The sequence below is a fragment of the Hoplias malabaricus genome, chromosome Y, assembly GCF_029633855.1.
Source record: "Hoplias malabaricus isolate fHopMal1 chromosome Y, fHopMal1.hap1, whole genome shotgun sequence".
Classification (NCBI taxonomy): domain Eukaryota; kingdom Metazoa; phylum Chordata; class Actinopteri; order Characiformes; family Erythrinidae; genus Hoplias; species Hoplias malabaricus.
In genome coordinates this window covers 86,227,219-86,245,888 of record NC_089820.1, presented here as the reverse complement: position 1 = coordinate 86,245,888, position 18,670 = coordinate 86,227,219, and the positions used below count along the sequence as shown (strand labels likewise).

The 18,670-nt window shown below is 42.7% G+C and overlaps 1 protein-coding gene across 1 annotated transcript in view; it reads right to left on the bottom strand.

Moving 5' to 3' along the window:
* Positions 1–18,670, bottom strand: part of LOC136678580 (ephrin type-B receptor 1-like) — a 110,306-nt gene that overhangs the window by 13,363 nt on the left and 78,273 nt on the right. Inside the window, exon 6 of the mRNA XM_066656622.1 lies at positions 16,797–16,921. Within this exon, the coding sequence (XP_066512719.1) occupies positions 16,797–16,921 (125 nt within the window). The remainder of the gene's footprint in view (positions 1–16,796; positions 16,922–18,670) is intronic.

Sequence of the window (18,670 nt, the reverse complement as noted above, 5' to 3'; positions counted from 1 at the left end):
ACACACAGATACAGAGAGAGAAATGAATGATATATTTAAAATATAATACACAAGGTCAATTAAAACCATCATTGGCAGGTGAAATGAACAATGTCGATTATCTCATTAAAATGCCACCTGTCACAGAGTGATATAAAAAAGAGAACAGTCACTGTTTGACGTTGATGTGGAAGCAGAAACTTAGCCAATAGTAAGGATCTGAGCCTCTTTGACAAGGGCCATATTGTGATGTCTACTCGTCTGGGTCAGTGCAGCTCCAAAGCTGCAGGTCTCGTAAACTGTTCCTGCTTTGCTTGGTATTTAGTAGGCACCTACCCAAAATGGTCCAATGAGGAACAGTTTGTGAACCGGCAACAGAGTCATGAGGCTATAACGAGTCTGTACTTGAATTTCTAGGTGAAAAGACATTACCACAGCCAATCCAGGGTAGACGCTTATGAACATGGACTTCTGAATCATTCAACAGCCTCAATGATGCAATTACAGTTAAAATAACGAATCAATAAATACTTAATTGCTACTAAATAATGCAAAGTAAATGGAATTCATGGCAAAAGACACTGGCAATTATTCATTGAAATATGCATTATAACAAACTATTTCTAATCTGTCTCAGACATTCATTCTACGTCGAAACAAGATTAGATTTGAGTGCAGTTGATAAATCAGCTTGAGTGCATGAAATCAGACATTAGTGTCATTGTGAAATCAAGCATGAGCCTACCACACCTCATTTACATATCATTTACATGAAGCATGCCTTAATTCATGCAGATGATTCAGTAGTGGGCCAATAAAAAGATATGCTCATGGCTGGTGCTCTGGCAGTTAGAGCACTGCTGCCCCTGCTGACCAAAATGTATAGTGCGAAAAATTATAACAATGACTAAACTACAGTGCTTCAATTGTAATAATAGCAAGCTGCACTAGCTTTATTTAATATATTTATTTATGTACACTGGCGCCCCCTCCAGGGTGTGTTCCTGCCTTGCGCCCAATGATTCCAGGTAGGCTCTGGACCCACCGTGACCCTGAATTGGATAAGGGTTACAGATAATGAGTGAATGAATGAATGAATTTATGTACATTAGTCGATGGAGTTTTTTTTTTTTTAAACACAGTCTGGAATTATTAAAGAGCAATTTCATATGTTATCTATTCATAAGATTTTTTCCAAAATGTTCTATAATTTGCACATGCTCATACCAGATGAGTTTGGCCATAGAGAAATGCTATTGCATTGCTAATGCTAACGCTAATGCTAGAAATTTAAAATTTACACTCATTTGACCACGTGTTGATGAATAGAGGCCACTAAATTTAGACTTCTGTGCCGGAAAGGATGGAAACACATGCACACCCTCACACTCTCACACACACATACACAAACACACACATATGGGTGGGAGAGGTGTAGTGTTTCATTGCTTTGTGATGGTTTCTGTAGTTTGAGATGGGACTGTACGCTGCCGCTGCAGATATTAATGTGTTATTACTCCTCCATCGTGTGGAGGTGAGGCGAGGTATTGAGCAAATAAACAAAAAATAAATAAATAAATAAATAAAAAATACTTCTCTGCTCCTTTTCTCTGCTTCAGAGCACAATAACAGTGTGTGAAATGAGTGCTGCGTCCATTTCCCCAGAGGAAAATGCAGTCGAGCCGGAATAAAAGACAAAAAAGGGGCAAAAAAATTAAAAAAAATCACTCCATTGGTGTAAAACCTGTCCAATGACGACTCGCCAACAGATTGTTTTCTACCGCATGACAGGAAATCAGACTGCTACTAATCGGGCCTTCGTTTCTAACACTCACACACACACACACAAACACAAGGATGATGCAATGTCTACCCCCTCAACACACACCTACACACTCACACATCTAACTATAATTACCAGAAATCTTTGATCCGAATTAAGCTGGTATGCAAATGAGACGGGGCAAGGAGTAGAGGGGGAAGGAAGGAGGCAGAAATGTGGAATTGTGGAGTGCTGGGGATTTGGGATGAGCTGGAGTGGCACCCTGGGATTTGAGATCCATTTACGTGGAAGCAGGTACTTTCAGTAGTACCTGCTCACTCATAGTTCCAAAACACTCAATGAGTAAACAACACTGTCGTGGTGGTTTCCCTTTGTGACATCACTGGATACGCAGCTGACTGCCATCAAATCCTCACAGCAATGTAGTGTAAAGCCTTCTGAAAAGATTGGAAGCTTCACTGCAGTGAAGGGTGGATGAACCCCTGATGTATACCCCTCATTTTTGGAGGTGTATATATAAGGTGCGTATTTTTATATTATTATTAGCTCATTGCTAACTATAAGACTCAGTAACGAACGTCATTCTGGGAATATTAAAGACACACTCTTAAAAATAAAGGTGCTACAAAGGGTTCTTGGAGCAACGCCATGGAAGAACCACCTTTGTTTCCATAGAGAAGCATTTTTAGGCTTAAAGCAACTTCACTTGATGTAAACGTTCTTTAAACTTTATTAGCAAACAGTTCTTTATGGAACCCATGCAGTTCTTCTATGGCATCGCTGAGAAACCCTTTATAGCACCTTTATTTTTAAAATTGCATGGAAATATCTAAACTCACATTACTTCCACTCGTTCCTGGAAGTCTCTCTCCCACAGAGCACATTTCCTAACCTGATCTACTGATATGAGATGTGTGATCAAGCTTAGAATAGCTTCATCAGGTGAGTTAAACCAGAGCTGGAGCCGAACTCTGCAGGAGGTTGTATGTCCCAGAACCCTGTAGCACAACTGTCATCATTAAATACCGTCTTACATTCATTATCTGCCTATGGGAGTACAAAGATTGGTTGGGACAGTCATATAAATGCAATATGGATTTGTGTAATGACGTGTGTGTGTGTGTGTGTGTGTGTGTGTGTTCATGTTCAGACACTGCTGTCAGCTCTACCCAGCATTTCCTGCTGTTGCAGTAATGGCTCTGCCTGAGGCTGATGTAGACCGCTATTTGTAATAGTGTAGATAGGTGTCTCTCTCTCTCTCTCTCTCTCTCTCTCTCTGCTTTTCTCATTCTCTCTCTATCCACCCTATCTCTCACACACATGCACAGAAACCTAATGTGACGCCTAGTAAATCTGAGATTTTTTCTTTTTCAGAAGCAGGAAGAGAGAGTGTGAGAGACATAGACAGAAAATGCAGTCAAAAACAGAATATAAAAATGTGAAAAATAACACTGGGATGGATTTACAGAGGACAGAGCACAGAAACCAGGGATGTGTGGATCTCTAGCCCATTTATCCACATCACATTTATAAACAGAGCTCACATTTAGCACCATACTCCATATATAATGCACTTCACGGATTATACAACTAAAAATACTGCACCTAGACAGTAATTAGAGACCAACAAAACAATAAAACATGAACCTTGTAGCTGACAAAACAACATATTCAACATACAATCAACTAAATGGGAGACATTTATGACTGTCACAGTTGAGGGAGGACGAGGAGACAAGAAAACAAACAAGAACTCCGTGGAACAAAACTAGGACAGGAACATAACTGTGAACTGGTGGTAATGTGTAAGGAAACAGACAAAGAATCACATCTACACACACAAGAACCGACCAGAGAACACTGAAACAAAGGGACTATATATACACAGCACTGACAAGGAACACCTGGGGACAATAACGAGAGGGCAGGACTACATAGGAGACTCTGACGAGAGGGCAGAGCTAAGACGGGACTAGTGCGGAGACAGGAAGGATAAACAGAGCCATGTGCTAAATGAGCATATGGCTAGGAAAACAAACACAGGACGTGACGATGACTAACGCTGTGCCCTATGGAGGGTGTTGGAGAACTACTTTTTTGAAAGTTAAGCTGAATCAGAGACAAAATTTAGGCAGACAGACATGATAAACAATAGTGATAGAACACGATCTGTGTATGAATTACTCAAAAGAGCAGAGAAATGCATGGGAGTCCAGCATGCTAACAGTTTTCTATTAGATCCTATGGTGGAAATGCTAATATGGCTAACGGTCTTTCTGTCCTCGGTATGTGCATCTCTGCTTCTGAGTGTTATGAGACTCTCTCCAGTGCAGAGAGAGGACCTGTGTATGTTAGCATAGATGTGTTAGTGTATTATTTCGGCTATTAACATGAGCATTTAAATTTTTTGTTGTGTAATCTCTAGATATTTTACAACATATCGGTCCCAGAAAGGTATAAATTATCATTAATTGTCTTCACTGTTGCCCAGACATTTTATATCAGTTCATCCCTTATACAGACTCTCTCTCTCTCTCTCTCTCTCTCTCTCTCTCTCTCTCTCTCTCTCTCTCTCTCTCTCTCTCTCTCTCTCTCTCTCTCTCTCTCTCTCTCTCCTGCAGTGGGCTGACTGCTTTGGAGCAGCGCTAATCTGAGTCCACTTGCCTGTGACAGATCGTTCCACCAAGCAACTCCACTCCGCATTACACTCTGTAATGAAACAGGAGGGATGGCATACAGGAAGAACAAGCCTTATGGGGGATAAAGAAAGGTGCAGGACGAGAGGAGAGGAGGAACAGAGGGAGGAGAGGAGGGATGGCACTTGTCAAGACTAGCACGGGAAGATGAAAGAGAGAAAAATAAGTCTATTAATAATAAGTCTGTTTCTGTAGCCGTATGTTTTCCTCGATGCATAACCCAAGTGCAGCAGCTAGTTCTTGGCTGGAAGATGAACAGACGAAAGTGAAAAGATGTGGAGATGCAGTAAGTTTGGGTTGTGATTGAATAAATCTGACAGTTGTTATATATTGTAGCCCTCTGTGAATATGGTCGGGGTAAATGTGCACTGGTGTATCATTGGTTAACAACTTTCATATTAGTGCATCCCTAATTCCAATACGTTTATCCTCTTTCCACAGACCCCTAGTGGTCATCATGCCGGTGGGCTCTACTGGAAACCTTCCTGGTTTTAATCTGTTGATAGAGGAGTCCTGGTGCGTGTATATTCATGCTGTGCAGAATGAAATAATTCAGAGTGGGACCAAACCTTTGTAGTTTAATGGTTACAGACTGCAGAAGGAGCATGTGTCAGACCAACAGATGGACAACTGTTTGTAATTGTACATCTACAAAGCGCTTCTGTATGATCAGTGGAACTGAGATAATGCACAGTGAGTTCAGAAGCAACGGAGTGGTAGTAATGTTCTGGTTCATCTGTTAATCTTACCCCTTTACCACAAGATTCCACAGTACTCTGGGCTCTTAATGAAAATTATGTTATGTGCAACGATCCAACAACACAGCACCGTATTCTCCTGTCTAAACAGCCCTGTTCAGAATGGATGTTTTCAGTGCCTGTTCCTTCAAATGACAAGGAGTCACATATAACTCACACACAGTTGTGGTATAATTCAAATGTGTTTGCACATTTTGCAAGGATAAGCCAAAAAACATCAGTTATTTTTATTCTTTGTTGATCCTGGTGGTCTTGTTTCACTGTTTGTGGGTTGGTAAGCTCCAGAGCCCCTAATTACTGTGCACATGCACTGAACAAGTGAGTGTTTGGTATGTCCCTTAAAGTCTTGGTAATTTCTTTAAAATCATTCTTAAAAGTTCACCACATCTATACGTACTGTAATGTTACTGTTTTGAGATATTGCCAGTCCCTGTGAGATTCCGTCTTTGCGAAAGACTCTGAACATTCCAGTTATTCTACTCTCCTTTCTGACCTCCTTCACTTTCATCCCCTAGACTGTAATCACTACAGAGGAAGCTGGGGTCAATTTAAGACATACCATAATCTCCATCTCAATGGCAATGTTCTGTACAAACCAATAGGGACCCTATCACACTGGACAAACAACGCTGACCCCATTATATTGGCCCAACCTTTCCTGACCCTATCAACAGAGTCCACAACCCTTAAGCTATGTCTGCAATGCTCAGAAATCTGAGATTGTACCATAAAATATTGGAAAGGTTCCACTGAAGCACGTCTACTACGCACTGGGGTGAATTTACAGCTTTAATGATGACTACCCTCGATGCAGCAGATGTCACCTTACATATAACACCACTCTCCCCACCTCAACCTCACCTCTTAAACCCCATGACAGCTCTATAACATCAATGATGTATTATCCGGAGCAGAACCCACAGCTCTGACCTAACTGGCATCAATAAATAACGACTGTCAGAGTCATGCTGAGCTGTTGTCTGACACGTACATGGTATGACATCATTTGATGTGTTTCAAACAGAGAGTGACAGCAAAAAAGAGGTGGGGCTACCACTGCACACTTCATAATTACTAAACCCATAATGAGCATGGTTTTACTACCATTCAGACAGCATTCCAAAGACACTATGACCTTAAGTACAGGTATGTCCCCACAATCTGCATGATAATGGTGGGCTTACAGTTGTACAATGCCAGTAAACAGGCCAAATTCTGTAGTATGCTATGTACTCTCCAGGGCATTCTTTGAGAACATACAGGTATGACAAACTCCTTCTTGGAATATCCAGCAGAATCACCCCGCAGCTTGTTGGTCAGGCTTAAAAATAAACATGACGCAAGCTGTCGAGTGGCACACCTGTCAGCCGGAATCATCCATAGCCAGGTGGTTCAAGAGAGGATAACTGGCCTCACTTACTATGGATGACCCTCTCCCTACCTCATAATTCGATGCTAGCCAGTGCAGCTTCTACCTTTTACCAGCCGCAATAGAATCTGTAATTAGTGTTCTCCTCCAAGCGTGTTGAGCTGTTCATTGGTCATTTGGGTAGAGATGGAGGCTTCATACCTTGCAGGAAGCAAGAGAAGCTCTTTATATTACCAGATTGGTATCTTTAAGTGATGGGCCATAAGAGGGATATCTCTAGTGTTGCTTGGTTATGGCTCATACTTGCCATACGTGACATTTCCAACTCTGGACAGAACAGGAGGATTGTGGCAGGAAAGGCATCTAGGGGTAAAACCTGTGACATGTTCACTGCACATGTCAATCTTTCGACTGTTATAACTCTTCATGGGTGCAGGCAAATAAGGAACAGTAACAGCAACTTTAAGGGGACATTTTATACCCCTTTTCCCACAATTTAACCCAGTTCTGGGGTCATAATATGATGCAGTCTGCGACCAGCTTTGGTCAGAACACCACACTAATCAAACACCACAGCACAGACAGTCTAAACAGCACTGTTCAGAATTACTAATTCCAGCTCCTGTACAAAACTAGCCTCACTCATTTTCACTCTGTGCTTTTTCTTGACAAATCCGACCACAGTGTGTGACTACTAAGAACATCTGATTATTAAGGGATGGAAGAAAAAAACAGAAAGCCTAGGAGTCCCCGGGGATCAGTTAGAGAAGCTAATAGACATCTTATTTGTGGCTTTTAGACATGCATCAAAGGCATGCATTGTCAAACTACCTTTGTTTGAAAAGGCACAATGTAGTCTGCGGCGGTGAACAGGACATACTACACTTGCCTTCATTTAACATGCATTCCTTTCAGCAGCATTATGCCTGAGTGAAAGCTTTGCTATTCCAACTGAGCTTAGTCTTGGAGCATGTGCTCCTCCGTCCTGCCTTGGGTAGATTCTCACAGTATTAATGAGTCATAAGTATGATGACATTCATAATTGAGAAATAGGGATGGTGAACTTAGGCCAGTGAAGACATTAGTGTGGCCCTTGATTAGCTGGATCAGGCTTTATAAGGCTCTGAAAGACTTTAGTGAGGTCAGGCACGGATGGTGGAGGATTAGTTCTGGATCCCAAACACTATTGCAACTTCTCATATGGCCATACAATGGTCCTCCATCTCTTCAGAAATGGAGCGAGGAGGGATTGGTATACCCATCTTGCAGTGTCTTGACAGAAGGAGGACACTTCAGAGGACACAGAATCTTCTATAAAAACTGCTGTCCTATGAAGATGTACAAGCCATAACGGCCATGTAGCCAGTTCTACACATTGGGTGAAGGCAAAGCAGATATTTGTTTACTGGTCTGGGTTTCAGACTTTAAGCCCGCTGAGGAATAATAGCCACAGCCATTAGATTGGACACAGCAACAAAACAGGACAAATGAAGTGTGAAAAAAAAGCAGACAGAATGACATAAGGTCTCAAAATGAGCTCAAGTTATGTTCATTACAGAGTCTGCCCACTGCCCACAGCTCATGCTGGGTTCAGTAATGGCTGACCCCCAGCAGTAATCAGCAGCATTAGGCCATATGGAGCCTCATGCGGTGGACACAGGGAGTTTAGAACAGCCTTTGAAGGGCCGTATTCTGGGTTTGAAGAGTGTTGTTTACAATGTGAAAAAGTTTAACCAACACTTTTGTGAATCCTGTGAGAAGACGATGCTAAATCACAATGTTATGGATCTGAAAGGATGTGCAGCTGTGAAAAAAATGGATGCAAACAAGGAAAGAGACATAAAAGAAGAAAGAACACTGGACATCTGTTACTTATGATTGTACAGGCTGATGGTCTCTGCATACTTATTACCTCATATTCACACCCACAGGACCTCCAGAGAGCAAGTATGTATTGGGTGGTGGATCATTTCCAGAGCTCGAATGATACTGATGTGGTGGTGTTGTGCACTGGCATGAGTGGATCAGACACAGTAGTGCTTCTGGAGTTTTTAAACCCCACAGTGTCACTTCTGGAATGAGAATAGTCCACCAACCCACCAATCAAGCACTGCTGATTCTGATCCACTCATACAGCACCAACTACACTACCACACTATCAAAATATCAGCGCAACTGCAGCATGGAGAATGACCCACCACCAACATAACATATGTTCTGTGGTGGTCTTATAAGGAACCATTGAAGAACATGGTGAATGAGAGCTAACAATGACTACAACATGCACCTACAGGGTCTGTGCAGCCAAGAAAAAAGGACAGTGAGGCCGAATGGATAATTCTTGATGACATCGTGCCAGCAGAGTCCAAGTGTGTGACCACATGTCCCCGTGTTTTGCCGCATTGTTTGGCAGCGCTGCCTTTTGGCGAGCCAGCCAGGAGCGCACCTCTCCTGCTGTCAGTCAAATGGGGATTAAGAAAGCCACTCCCTCTTTTACTCCACCCCTTCTGGACACCAATGGGCGGGGCCATGGCAACCAGCCTAGAGGAGGTTTTTTTTTTTTTTTTTTTTTTTTTTGCCAGAGCAGGATTCAGGGGTCTCTGTATGCCAACTGAGAGCAATATGAGTGGTCTGTCAGGGGACTGGCACCATTTCTAGACTAGCAAACAGCTCTTACTTGCTTGGAGAAGTACAACACACACACACACACACACACACACAAACATGGCAAACCTGGCACCGGCTGTGGTGCCACTTCCCCCACTTTGGCAGCACACGCCAGCCTCCTGCAGCATGGCACCAACACCTGGCCGAGCAGAGGGCCATGGCTTGGGTCCACACTCAGAACAGAATTAGAACAGCAGACGGTCAGAGCCAAATGCAGAGCGTTTATTCCATCCATGCTCAGTTGCTACCTCAGTTACTGACCTCACAACCAGTCAGTGTTATAGCGCACTGGCCCTACATCTCACGGAAATCAATCCAACAATTATAAATATCAACCAATGAAATAAAAGGCTCTTGTGCAGCTGCACATGACATTAACATCTAAAGCCCCCTGGCTGTGCAGCAGTGGAACTGCATTCTCTGGAGTGATGAAACCCCATCCAATAACTTTGGCAGGAGCTGCAGTGGCTTATATGTTCCAGAACTCATCCAGCACCTGACCTCAGTAAAGTTTATGTGGCTGAATGTAATCAATTACGCCTAGAAAATGTTCAAACATCTGGTATAAAACAGTCTGAGAAACACAGACCTGCTGTCGTCAGAAACGGAGATTCTTTAACCTGAAGTTTCAGGAGAAATAGTGGATGAGCAGGTGTCCAAAGCTCAGTGGTTTCCGATGGACGTGTAAAAGGCAGTTTTTACACACACACACACACACCGTGACTAAGCATGTGTGTGATGGCTTGTGAGATTTCAGGACGGCTTTGAGTAAAGCTCTCATATGGTCCAGGGGGAGGGGAAACAGGTCTCAGTGCATCCCGCTGGTCAGGAGCAGCCAAGGAGAGTCATTTTCTTTAGGAAATGAATCAGTGCTGATGCATGAAATGAACCATCCTCTGCACGTATCTCTCCATCTTCTGTGGTGGAGGGTGGGGGGGGGAGTCAGACATTAATTTAAGGTTTCTACTCATCTCTGACTCCATACACCAACACCTTAATCACACACACACACACACACACACACACACACACACACACAGTGAGAGACAGAGAGAGAGAGAGAGAGAGAGAGAGAGAAAGAGAAAGAGAGCAAGTTAAAAAACCCAAGGTTAAAAAAATGCAAAGAGGGAAAGGAAAATAAAAAAGAGAAAACAATAGAAAAGAAGAAAAGACAAGATGAAAGAAAGAATGAAAACAAGAAAGACAGAAAAGGGTTCTTTAGCGATGTTTTTTGTAATAATACTTCATTGAAAGGTGTGTGTGTGTGTGTGGGTGTGGGTGTGTGTGTCTTTATATGTGTCTCTGTGTGTGTGTGCGTTTGTCTGCACATGTTCTATTTATTCTTTCTCTAATACAAACACTCGTTCATCTAAATCAGTCTATCCATCTGCTGGGCTGAGCCGGATGGGGTAAACAAAGAGGGAGAGGGAGGGGTGTGGCGGGGGGGGGGGGGCAATATGAGAGAGAGAGAGAGAGAGAGAGAGAGAGAGAGAGAGACTGAGACTATAAGGGAATTGAAGCACAGATGATTACACTGAGTTTACCTCATGTACGGCGTTTTATCTGGGGGTCCGCTTCTACAGACCCCTGCTGCTCACATCCTTTCATAACAAAATAAAGGCATGCAAATGACTTAATAATGCGTGGAAATAGTTCATAACGTGCGTGAATGATTTATAAATGCACGGGAATGACTTAACAATGCATGCAAACGACTAAGTAATGCTCACGAACAATTGAATAATGTGTGTGAACGAGTTAATAATGCATGTGTATGACTTAATGTATTTTACACACCTTATTATGTTGTTGCCACTCACTAAGTATCTCATTACCACACATTTAGCCACTCTGTCTTCTCTGCATGGCCAGTATATATATGGAATACACAGTGGGGTTTATGCTTTTGTACAGTGAATGGCTCTATAAATAAATAAATAAGAGATAATCCAAATCAGGAAGCCATTGTGTTGGGTCCAGAACCTACCCAGAATCCTTGGGCGCAAAGCAGGAACCTACACAGGGAGCCAGTCCATCACACGCTCACACCATTGGACAATAAGACAATAATTATTTTTGCTTTAGGTCATGGGAGAAGACCTGAGCGCCCGGCGGAAACCCGTGCAGACACAGTGAGAGCTTCATCTTCTTTTGAAATCTATTGCTCATTGTCTTGAGGAAGTCAAAACAAAAACATGGTCAATGCCGGGCACCTCGGCCAATCAGATTTTAGAAGTTGAACTCACCGTTTTATAATTTTCAGTTAATGATTCTCCACCGCAAACAGCTGAGCTCTAATATGAGTCCTGTTATTAGAAATGAGGGAGAATCTTGAGGGTAAAATGTGCTCATGAACTCTCTCTCTCACACACACACACACACACAAACACAGGTGTGTCTGCAGTTTGCAGTTAATGGAGGCCCTGACCTTTTTCAAAGCGTGCTGTTTCTTGCTTAGTGAAACAGCAGAGATAGAGAGGGAGAGGAGAGGAAAGGAGAGTGAGAGAGAGGGAATAAAATATAAGAGAGAGAGAGAGAGAGAGAGAGAGAGAGAGAGAGAGTTATATAAAAAAGTGTGAGTGTGTTCAATATCCTCTTGAGCTTTATTTCAGACTTCCACTGCAGGACCATTGAATACATCTGCTTCTTGAATGGTGAATGGGTTGTTGAGGACAACATCCTTTTATTGTCCTTTCCTCATTTTGTCGTCCCTTTCCTGGAGGAGCCACTCTTCTCCAATTTGCTCATACTGTCAGAAGTGCTGGGTTCAGTGAGTCTGCACTCACAGCTTGTGGCTGCAGGGTTCACAAAGCTGTGACACCTTGTGGCCTATGGCATGTCAGCACTGAGCCCAATGGGATCAGGTCTCGACACTTGCTGGATAGAGTTTCTATGAGGACCTTTCTCAATTGTAAAGGTGTCTCATTCATTGTTCTCCATGTTTTTCTCTCATTCCTCGCAGTCCAAAAAATATGTGTCAGAAATATCAACTTTACAGGAGAAGGAACAAAAACTTCTTAACTTTCAATGGAACTCAATGTAAAACTATTTTATTCAGTGTGGAGCATTTTCATTGGTTCATTCTATTGGTCAACTTTCACACAATATGAAGGACAGCTGCTGTGTCTAAAAAATGACAACAATGAAAATACAAGTTGGGTGACCAGTTGGATCCTCTCAGCTGACAGTATAACCGGGTGTGGGGGTAGTGATGGAACAGGTCTGTCTCCTCCCTCAACATTCATGGCTGAGGTGCTCCTGAGCAAGACACCTAACCCCTAAATAGACTCAGAGTACTGGGACCGCAGCCCACCATTTTGGGTGTCCTCCTGGTTTTTAAATTCAACCAAACACTAGTCTTCAAACTTCTGCATTTGCTTCTACAGCCTTACAGAAGGAGATCAGGACCATGGACAGCTCATTGAGTACTGATGACCAGTCAAGCATGTCACATGATGACATAACTGATGAGGCGGAGCTTCTACCGCCTTCTTACTAGTTCCAAATCAATCACTTCTCCACATGTCAGATAGCTCCGGAGAAGATGCTGGAACATTGCAGTGAGGATATGAGAGCATTCATCCACGAGTACAAATGTGGACATGCTAATGTGGGATGAACAGTTCTGCATCATAAACACCACTCCAGTTTATCCCAAATATATTGGAAAGCTACCACATCACACTAGAGGATGCTCATTCACAGCTCCACAGCTTCACAGCCCAATGCTGGAAGGCTTTATACCCTTCTAGCCAACACCTGGCTTTGAGCATGGTGACCTAAGGCTCTAATGGCAACACATTTCTAAGGAGATTATACAAGCTCTGTCTTATTTGGAAGCCTTATAGGAAGCCTTATGGAGGTCTTATCTGGCACCTTCTGGGAAGAGCTGATCAAACACCTGAACACACTTTGGATATTAACTTTAAGACAGATAAATTATTCCATAAATACTAATAATAGTAAGAAGAAGAAGAAGAAGAAGAAGAAGAAAAATAATAAGAAGAATTCATGTAAATTCTAAGATCCAAGCTCCATTTCATCCAACCTCATGAATCACGCCTGGCACTGACCCAACCATAAACTGTTTATTCACTGATTAATGAGTTGGTAAATGGAGCTCTAGCCAAATCAGGAGAGGAGTATAAACATCTCCTGCTGTTGTTGTCTCTATATTTCATCTCTCAGCTTTAATAAAGTTCAGAACATCACATCAGCATCAAAATCAACATCGGCATCAGAACCAGAATCGGATCTGAAAAAAAAATACTTCTATATTTATACTTCTATTTTAAAACACATTTGCTTATTTTGTTAAAACGTGTTATTTATAGGTGACATATGATGAAAAAATAAAATCATAAATAGTACATTGAACAGGGAAACAAATATTTCAGGTGGTGGCTAAGGCTTTCCAGGTGGTTGCTAAGATGTGGACACATAATTGCTGTGGTGGCCCCCATGTGGCTAGATGAGTTTTACTAGAGGATTTGTAGCATTCTTCATAAGATGTGTGTACAGTAATGTTGCACCCCTACACCCTACATTAATGATGATTGGTTGCTAAAATGTGGGCATGATGGTTTTGCTTAGGTGATTCTTGGCAGTTGCTTGTGTATTCCAGGTGGACTTTAGGGTGGTTGCTAAGGTATTAAAGGTGGTTGCTATGAGTTGTAAAGTGGGGGGTAGGCTACAGTGTTTCTAAGATGATTCTAGGAAGTTGCCGTGGTATTTCGGGTGGTTGTTAATTTGTTGCTATGTTGGTGCAGTGTTGTTATTTGGTTGTTGCTAAGGTGTTCCAGGTGATTGCTATGAGTTGTAAAGTGGGGGGTAGGCTATAGTGTTTTTAAGATGATTCTAGGGAGTTGCCGTAGTATTTTGGGTGGTTGTTAAGTTGTTGCTATGTTGGTGCAGTGTTGTTAAGGTGTTATTTGGTTGTTGCTAAGGTGTTCCAGGTGGTTGCTAAGTACTAGGATGTTTTAAGTGCTGTGCGTCTCAGTGCAGTGTTGAACGGAGCAGGCGGGGAAGCGTCTGATGACTGATGCTTTTCTAATTAACAACAGGGCATTTTTATTCTGAAGCTTTTTTATTCAAGTGGCTCTAGAGCTCAAAGTCATTTTTAAGCATGGCGACATGCAGCGCTTTTGTCTCTGTGTGTGTGTGTGTGTGTGTGTGTGTGTGTATGTGTGTTTCCACCAAGGCCCTGAGTGTATTCGGCTGTTAATCAGCTTTCAGACTGAACTCTGTAATCAAGGACATGATTAAAAAAATAATCATAAAAAAATAAAGAGAAACAAAACACAACGACAGTGGTTGGAACAGAAGAGCCGTGCGGAATGCAAACAAGGCCCTGATTGATATCGGAGCGGTAATCTCTCAAGTGTAAAAATGTTTATTCCAAAACATTCCACCCTCTGGCATTCATTTACTAAACCTCCGCCTCCACACACACACACACACACCTCTGAAAAGAAACCCACCGGTGCTCAGCAGCTAATACTACCAATCTTAATCTTCTGACCTACTCTAGGCAAACATCAGCAAGAGACCGCCGTCTCATCCAGCAGCTCTTCTTCTAGCCAAAGTACTGACATATCACATACGACACAAGCCCAAGCCACATCTGCAGAGGGAAGTGGATGGAGCTCCCTCAGGCCACACCACAGTGCCACAGCTGCACAGCCCAGGGCTGGGAGGATTTACACCCCTCTAGCCAACACTTGGCATTGAGAAAAGTGACTTTTAGCTCATGTGCAGCTGCTCGGAGCATCCCTGTTACGTGTGTCATATTATTAGAACCACCTACAGTTGATTCTATTCTATTTAAAGTTGTAGTCCATAGTTTGTTGCTCAGTTTCTGACCACAAAGATGCCCTTAGCTGCATGATTTTAAGTTGGAAATCCACTTTGATTCTAAGTGACACAAGTTAGGTGTTTCTAATAAAGTGGCCAGGGCTTGGAAGTACAAGATAGTGCAAGTGATGTACACCATCTCCGCCCACCAATCAGTGATGGGTCTGAGTCTGTCCTCACTGTCAGGTTTCTGTTGGTTGCATTCTGATTGGTCCCTGCCTCTTTCTACAAGTACAAGAGTACAAGGCTGGTGTTTCTAATAAAGTGGCCATGGAGAGTCACAAACAGTGATGATGCCAATGCTCAGTGATATATTTTAAGCTCATAACAGAAGAGACTGTAGTGCACATATAAGGCTGGCGTTTGTAATAAACTGGCCAATGGGTGGACGTCCAAGGCAGGTGTTACTAATGTAACGGCTGCTTACAATAACAACAAGGTTAGTGTTTCCAATAAACTGGCCAGTGAGTGGACATCCACAGCTGGTGTTTCTAATAAAGTGGCCACCTGGTGTACACAGAGAGTGAAGATACAAGCTTTTCTGTGTGGAGCTTGTAACCACGGCGTCCAGTCGTAAAACGCTAGGCGGCTAACGACAGGGCCCTTTAACGTGGCTTTATAAATTAGCGAGTGACAGAGAGCTTTCGACGCCACGGCTACGAGAAGCCCCTCACTGCTTATTTCCCCCTCCGTGTTTGTTTAAGGAGCGCTCCTCCATTTGCCTAAAGGAGGCACGCAGCTCATATAAGGAGATGATTACCCTTCATGAATATTTATAGGTAAATAAGTGTTTCCACTCATGGTGTTTACATTCTGCTAAAGCATTGTGGAGAGGCATCTTCAATCCCACCGCTTCTGATTAGACTCGTCTTCAGATCCTCACGCCTTCCTCTGATCACTTCCCCATCACATGATAACACCAGGAAAAAGATGCAGGAAAAAGATCAGTATTAAAGGAACGTTACGTGTATTTTTCACCTTAATTTTAGAGCTTGAAAATCATTGTGATGCTTCACTGAGCTGGAATAGGGAGAACAGAGCCTCTGGCATTGCAACTCTGAGCTCAGCACTGCAGAAACTGCGTTATGTAATTATGGGAGGAGGGTAGGAAACCAACACATCCCTCCGTCCCTCTCCCTGTTGATTTCAGTACAGTGTTGACTCTGGTGCCCCGCCCCCACCCCACACCCTTTTTTTTTTCTAATTTATCATTATGTTTGTGACATCACAACCTCGTCATTTCCATTTGACAGATTACCATCCACACGTGTGGCGTTTGGCAGTTTCACAGTTTAAAGCATGCTATAGATGACTCACTAAGAGTGTTACACCAACACTTCACAGGTATAGCATGGGGTTCCTGCCTGAGCTGGGAATCAAACCCTACCTGGCTGTTACTCACTGTCCTCCACTAAACGAAGGCCCCTTGTCCCCTGCAGCTGTTTAGCTGCCTGTTCAAGCTGAAGACAGAAAGTGACAAACTCAAAGGTGGTGGTGGGGGGGGGGGTTGTTTACGAGTGCAGTCAGCCAATCAGGAATCAGAACAGTCGTCACTTACATACTGCTGTTTCAAAAAGACCTAAAAGGCCAGTTGGAAAACAAAGGCAGGATGGGTCCCATGTGAAGTATAGAATACACTAGAGTGACACACACACGCACACAAACACACACACACACACGTCCACACTTACCTTCTCGTAGTAACGGAGCTCGTAGTCCAGTATGATGCCGTTAGGCTGCTCAGGTTGTGGCCATGACAACGTGATGCTTCTCATGGTGGAGCTGACCTGATGCATTATGGGTACCATGGACGGAGCTGAGAGAGAGAGGGGGGGGGGGGGTTTAGTTGTAGAGTTCCAAATAAAAATTGTCTACACTTAATACTGAACTTTCATTTTAACAGAAAGAGAGTGTGAGAGAGAGGAACGAAGAATGAAAGTAATGTAAGAAAGTAAGAAATATAAGAGTGAAGGAGAACCATTGAAAGAGGGAGAGAGAGAGAGAGAGAGAGAGAGAGAGAGAGGGAGAGCGAGATAGAGAGAGAAAGAGAGAGAGCGAGAGAGAGAGCGAGAAAGGGAGTGAGAGAGAGAGAGAGAAAGGGAGAGAGAGAGCGAAAGAGAAAGAGAGAGAGAGCGAGAGAGAGAGAGAGCAAGAGTGAGAGCGAGAGAGAGAGAATATAAGATAGAAAAAAATCATTCCAAACAGTGATCACTCCTGCTGTGCCTGCTCAGCTGCTGAATTGATCTGACTCCTTTAGAAGGCAAACACACACACACACACACACACACGCACACTACCGCCCACAGAGGGATGAGGCAATGTGGAATTGGTGTGTGTGTGTGTGTGTGTCATATTGAAGGGAACTATCAGAAGGAAATGAAGTCCTGTTCTAAAGGGCACTGTTTCATAAAGAGGAAAGAAACATTAAAGCGTCCAAAACCATCTCCACTGCTCTTTTCTATCTGTTTGTGTGTGTGTGTATTCACTATCTTCTTTATTTGTTGTAACACACACACACACACACACACACACACACACACACACACACACACACTCACCTCAGCTGCCCTACACACTGTGTCTCTAAACTCCCCCCTATGTCCTAAGCCTAAATATCCACACACACACCACACACACACACACACACACACACACACACACATGCAGATACATGGTTTTCTTTTGATTATTCATTTTTAAATTGAATTGGAGAAACAGAACTCCTAACGCTGGAGAGGTGTGCTGTAACTAGAGAGAGAGAGAGAGAGAGAGAGAGAGAGAGAGAGAGAGAGAGAGAGAGAGACTAAATTGCTTTTCCTATTTCCTTTCATGCTCTCATTTTTCGCCATTTTTCATTCCCTCTATTATTCCTCATTGTCTTCATTCTCTCTCTCTCTCTCTCTCTCTCTCTCGCTCTCTCTCTCTCTCTCTCTCTCTCTCTCCTGTTAGTGCAGATTGTTTATTCACTGTCCACTCTGAACACTCAATTAAACTCTAATGCACTAATGACCCTCAATCACAGGGACTTTAATCCAGAGAGATATTGCTTTAATGGGGAGTATTCAGTTACTAACACACACACACACACTCACACACACACACACACACACACACAATCTCAATAATCATACTCTTAATTCACTCAACAGTTGATCCCTTCTCCTCTCCTCCTCTCAGTTATTGCTCCACTGTTCTTCTCCTTCCCTCTCATTTTTTCTACACTTTCTCTCACTCTCTTTCACTCGTTCTTTCTGCTTCAGTCGCCCTTGCTTCAGGCCCATGATTTGTTATCTGACATGATACAGTCACATTTATAGTATTAAGCAACATCACACACACGAAAGATAATAATATATAATAATAATAATAATAATAATAATAATAATAATAATAATAATAATAATAATCAAATATTTTATAAATCAAGAGAATAATATTTTGTTATATAACCCCCCCCCCCCCTCTCTCTCTCTTTCTCTAGATGTAATTGCATTCAGCCCCCACTTAAATGGTGGGATGTGCTTAATAAGGGAGTCTTTGAGGCTCGGTTGCAGTCACACACACA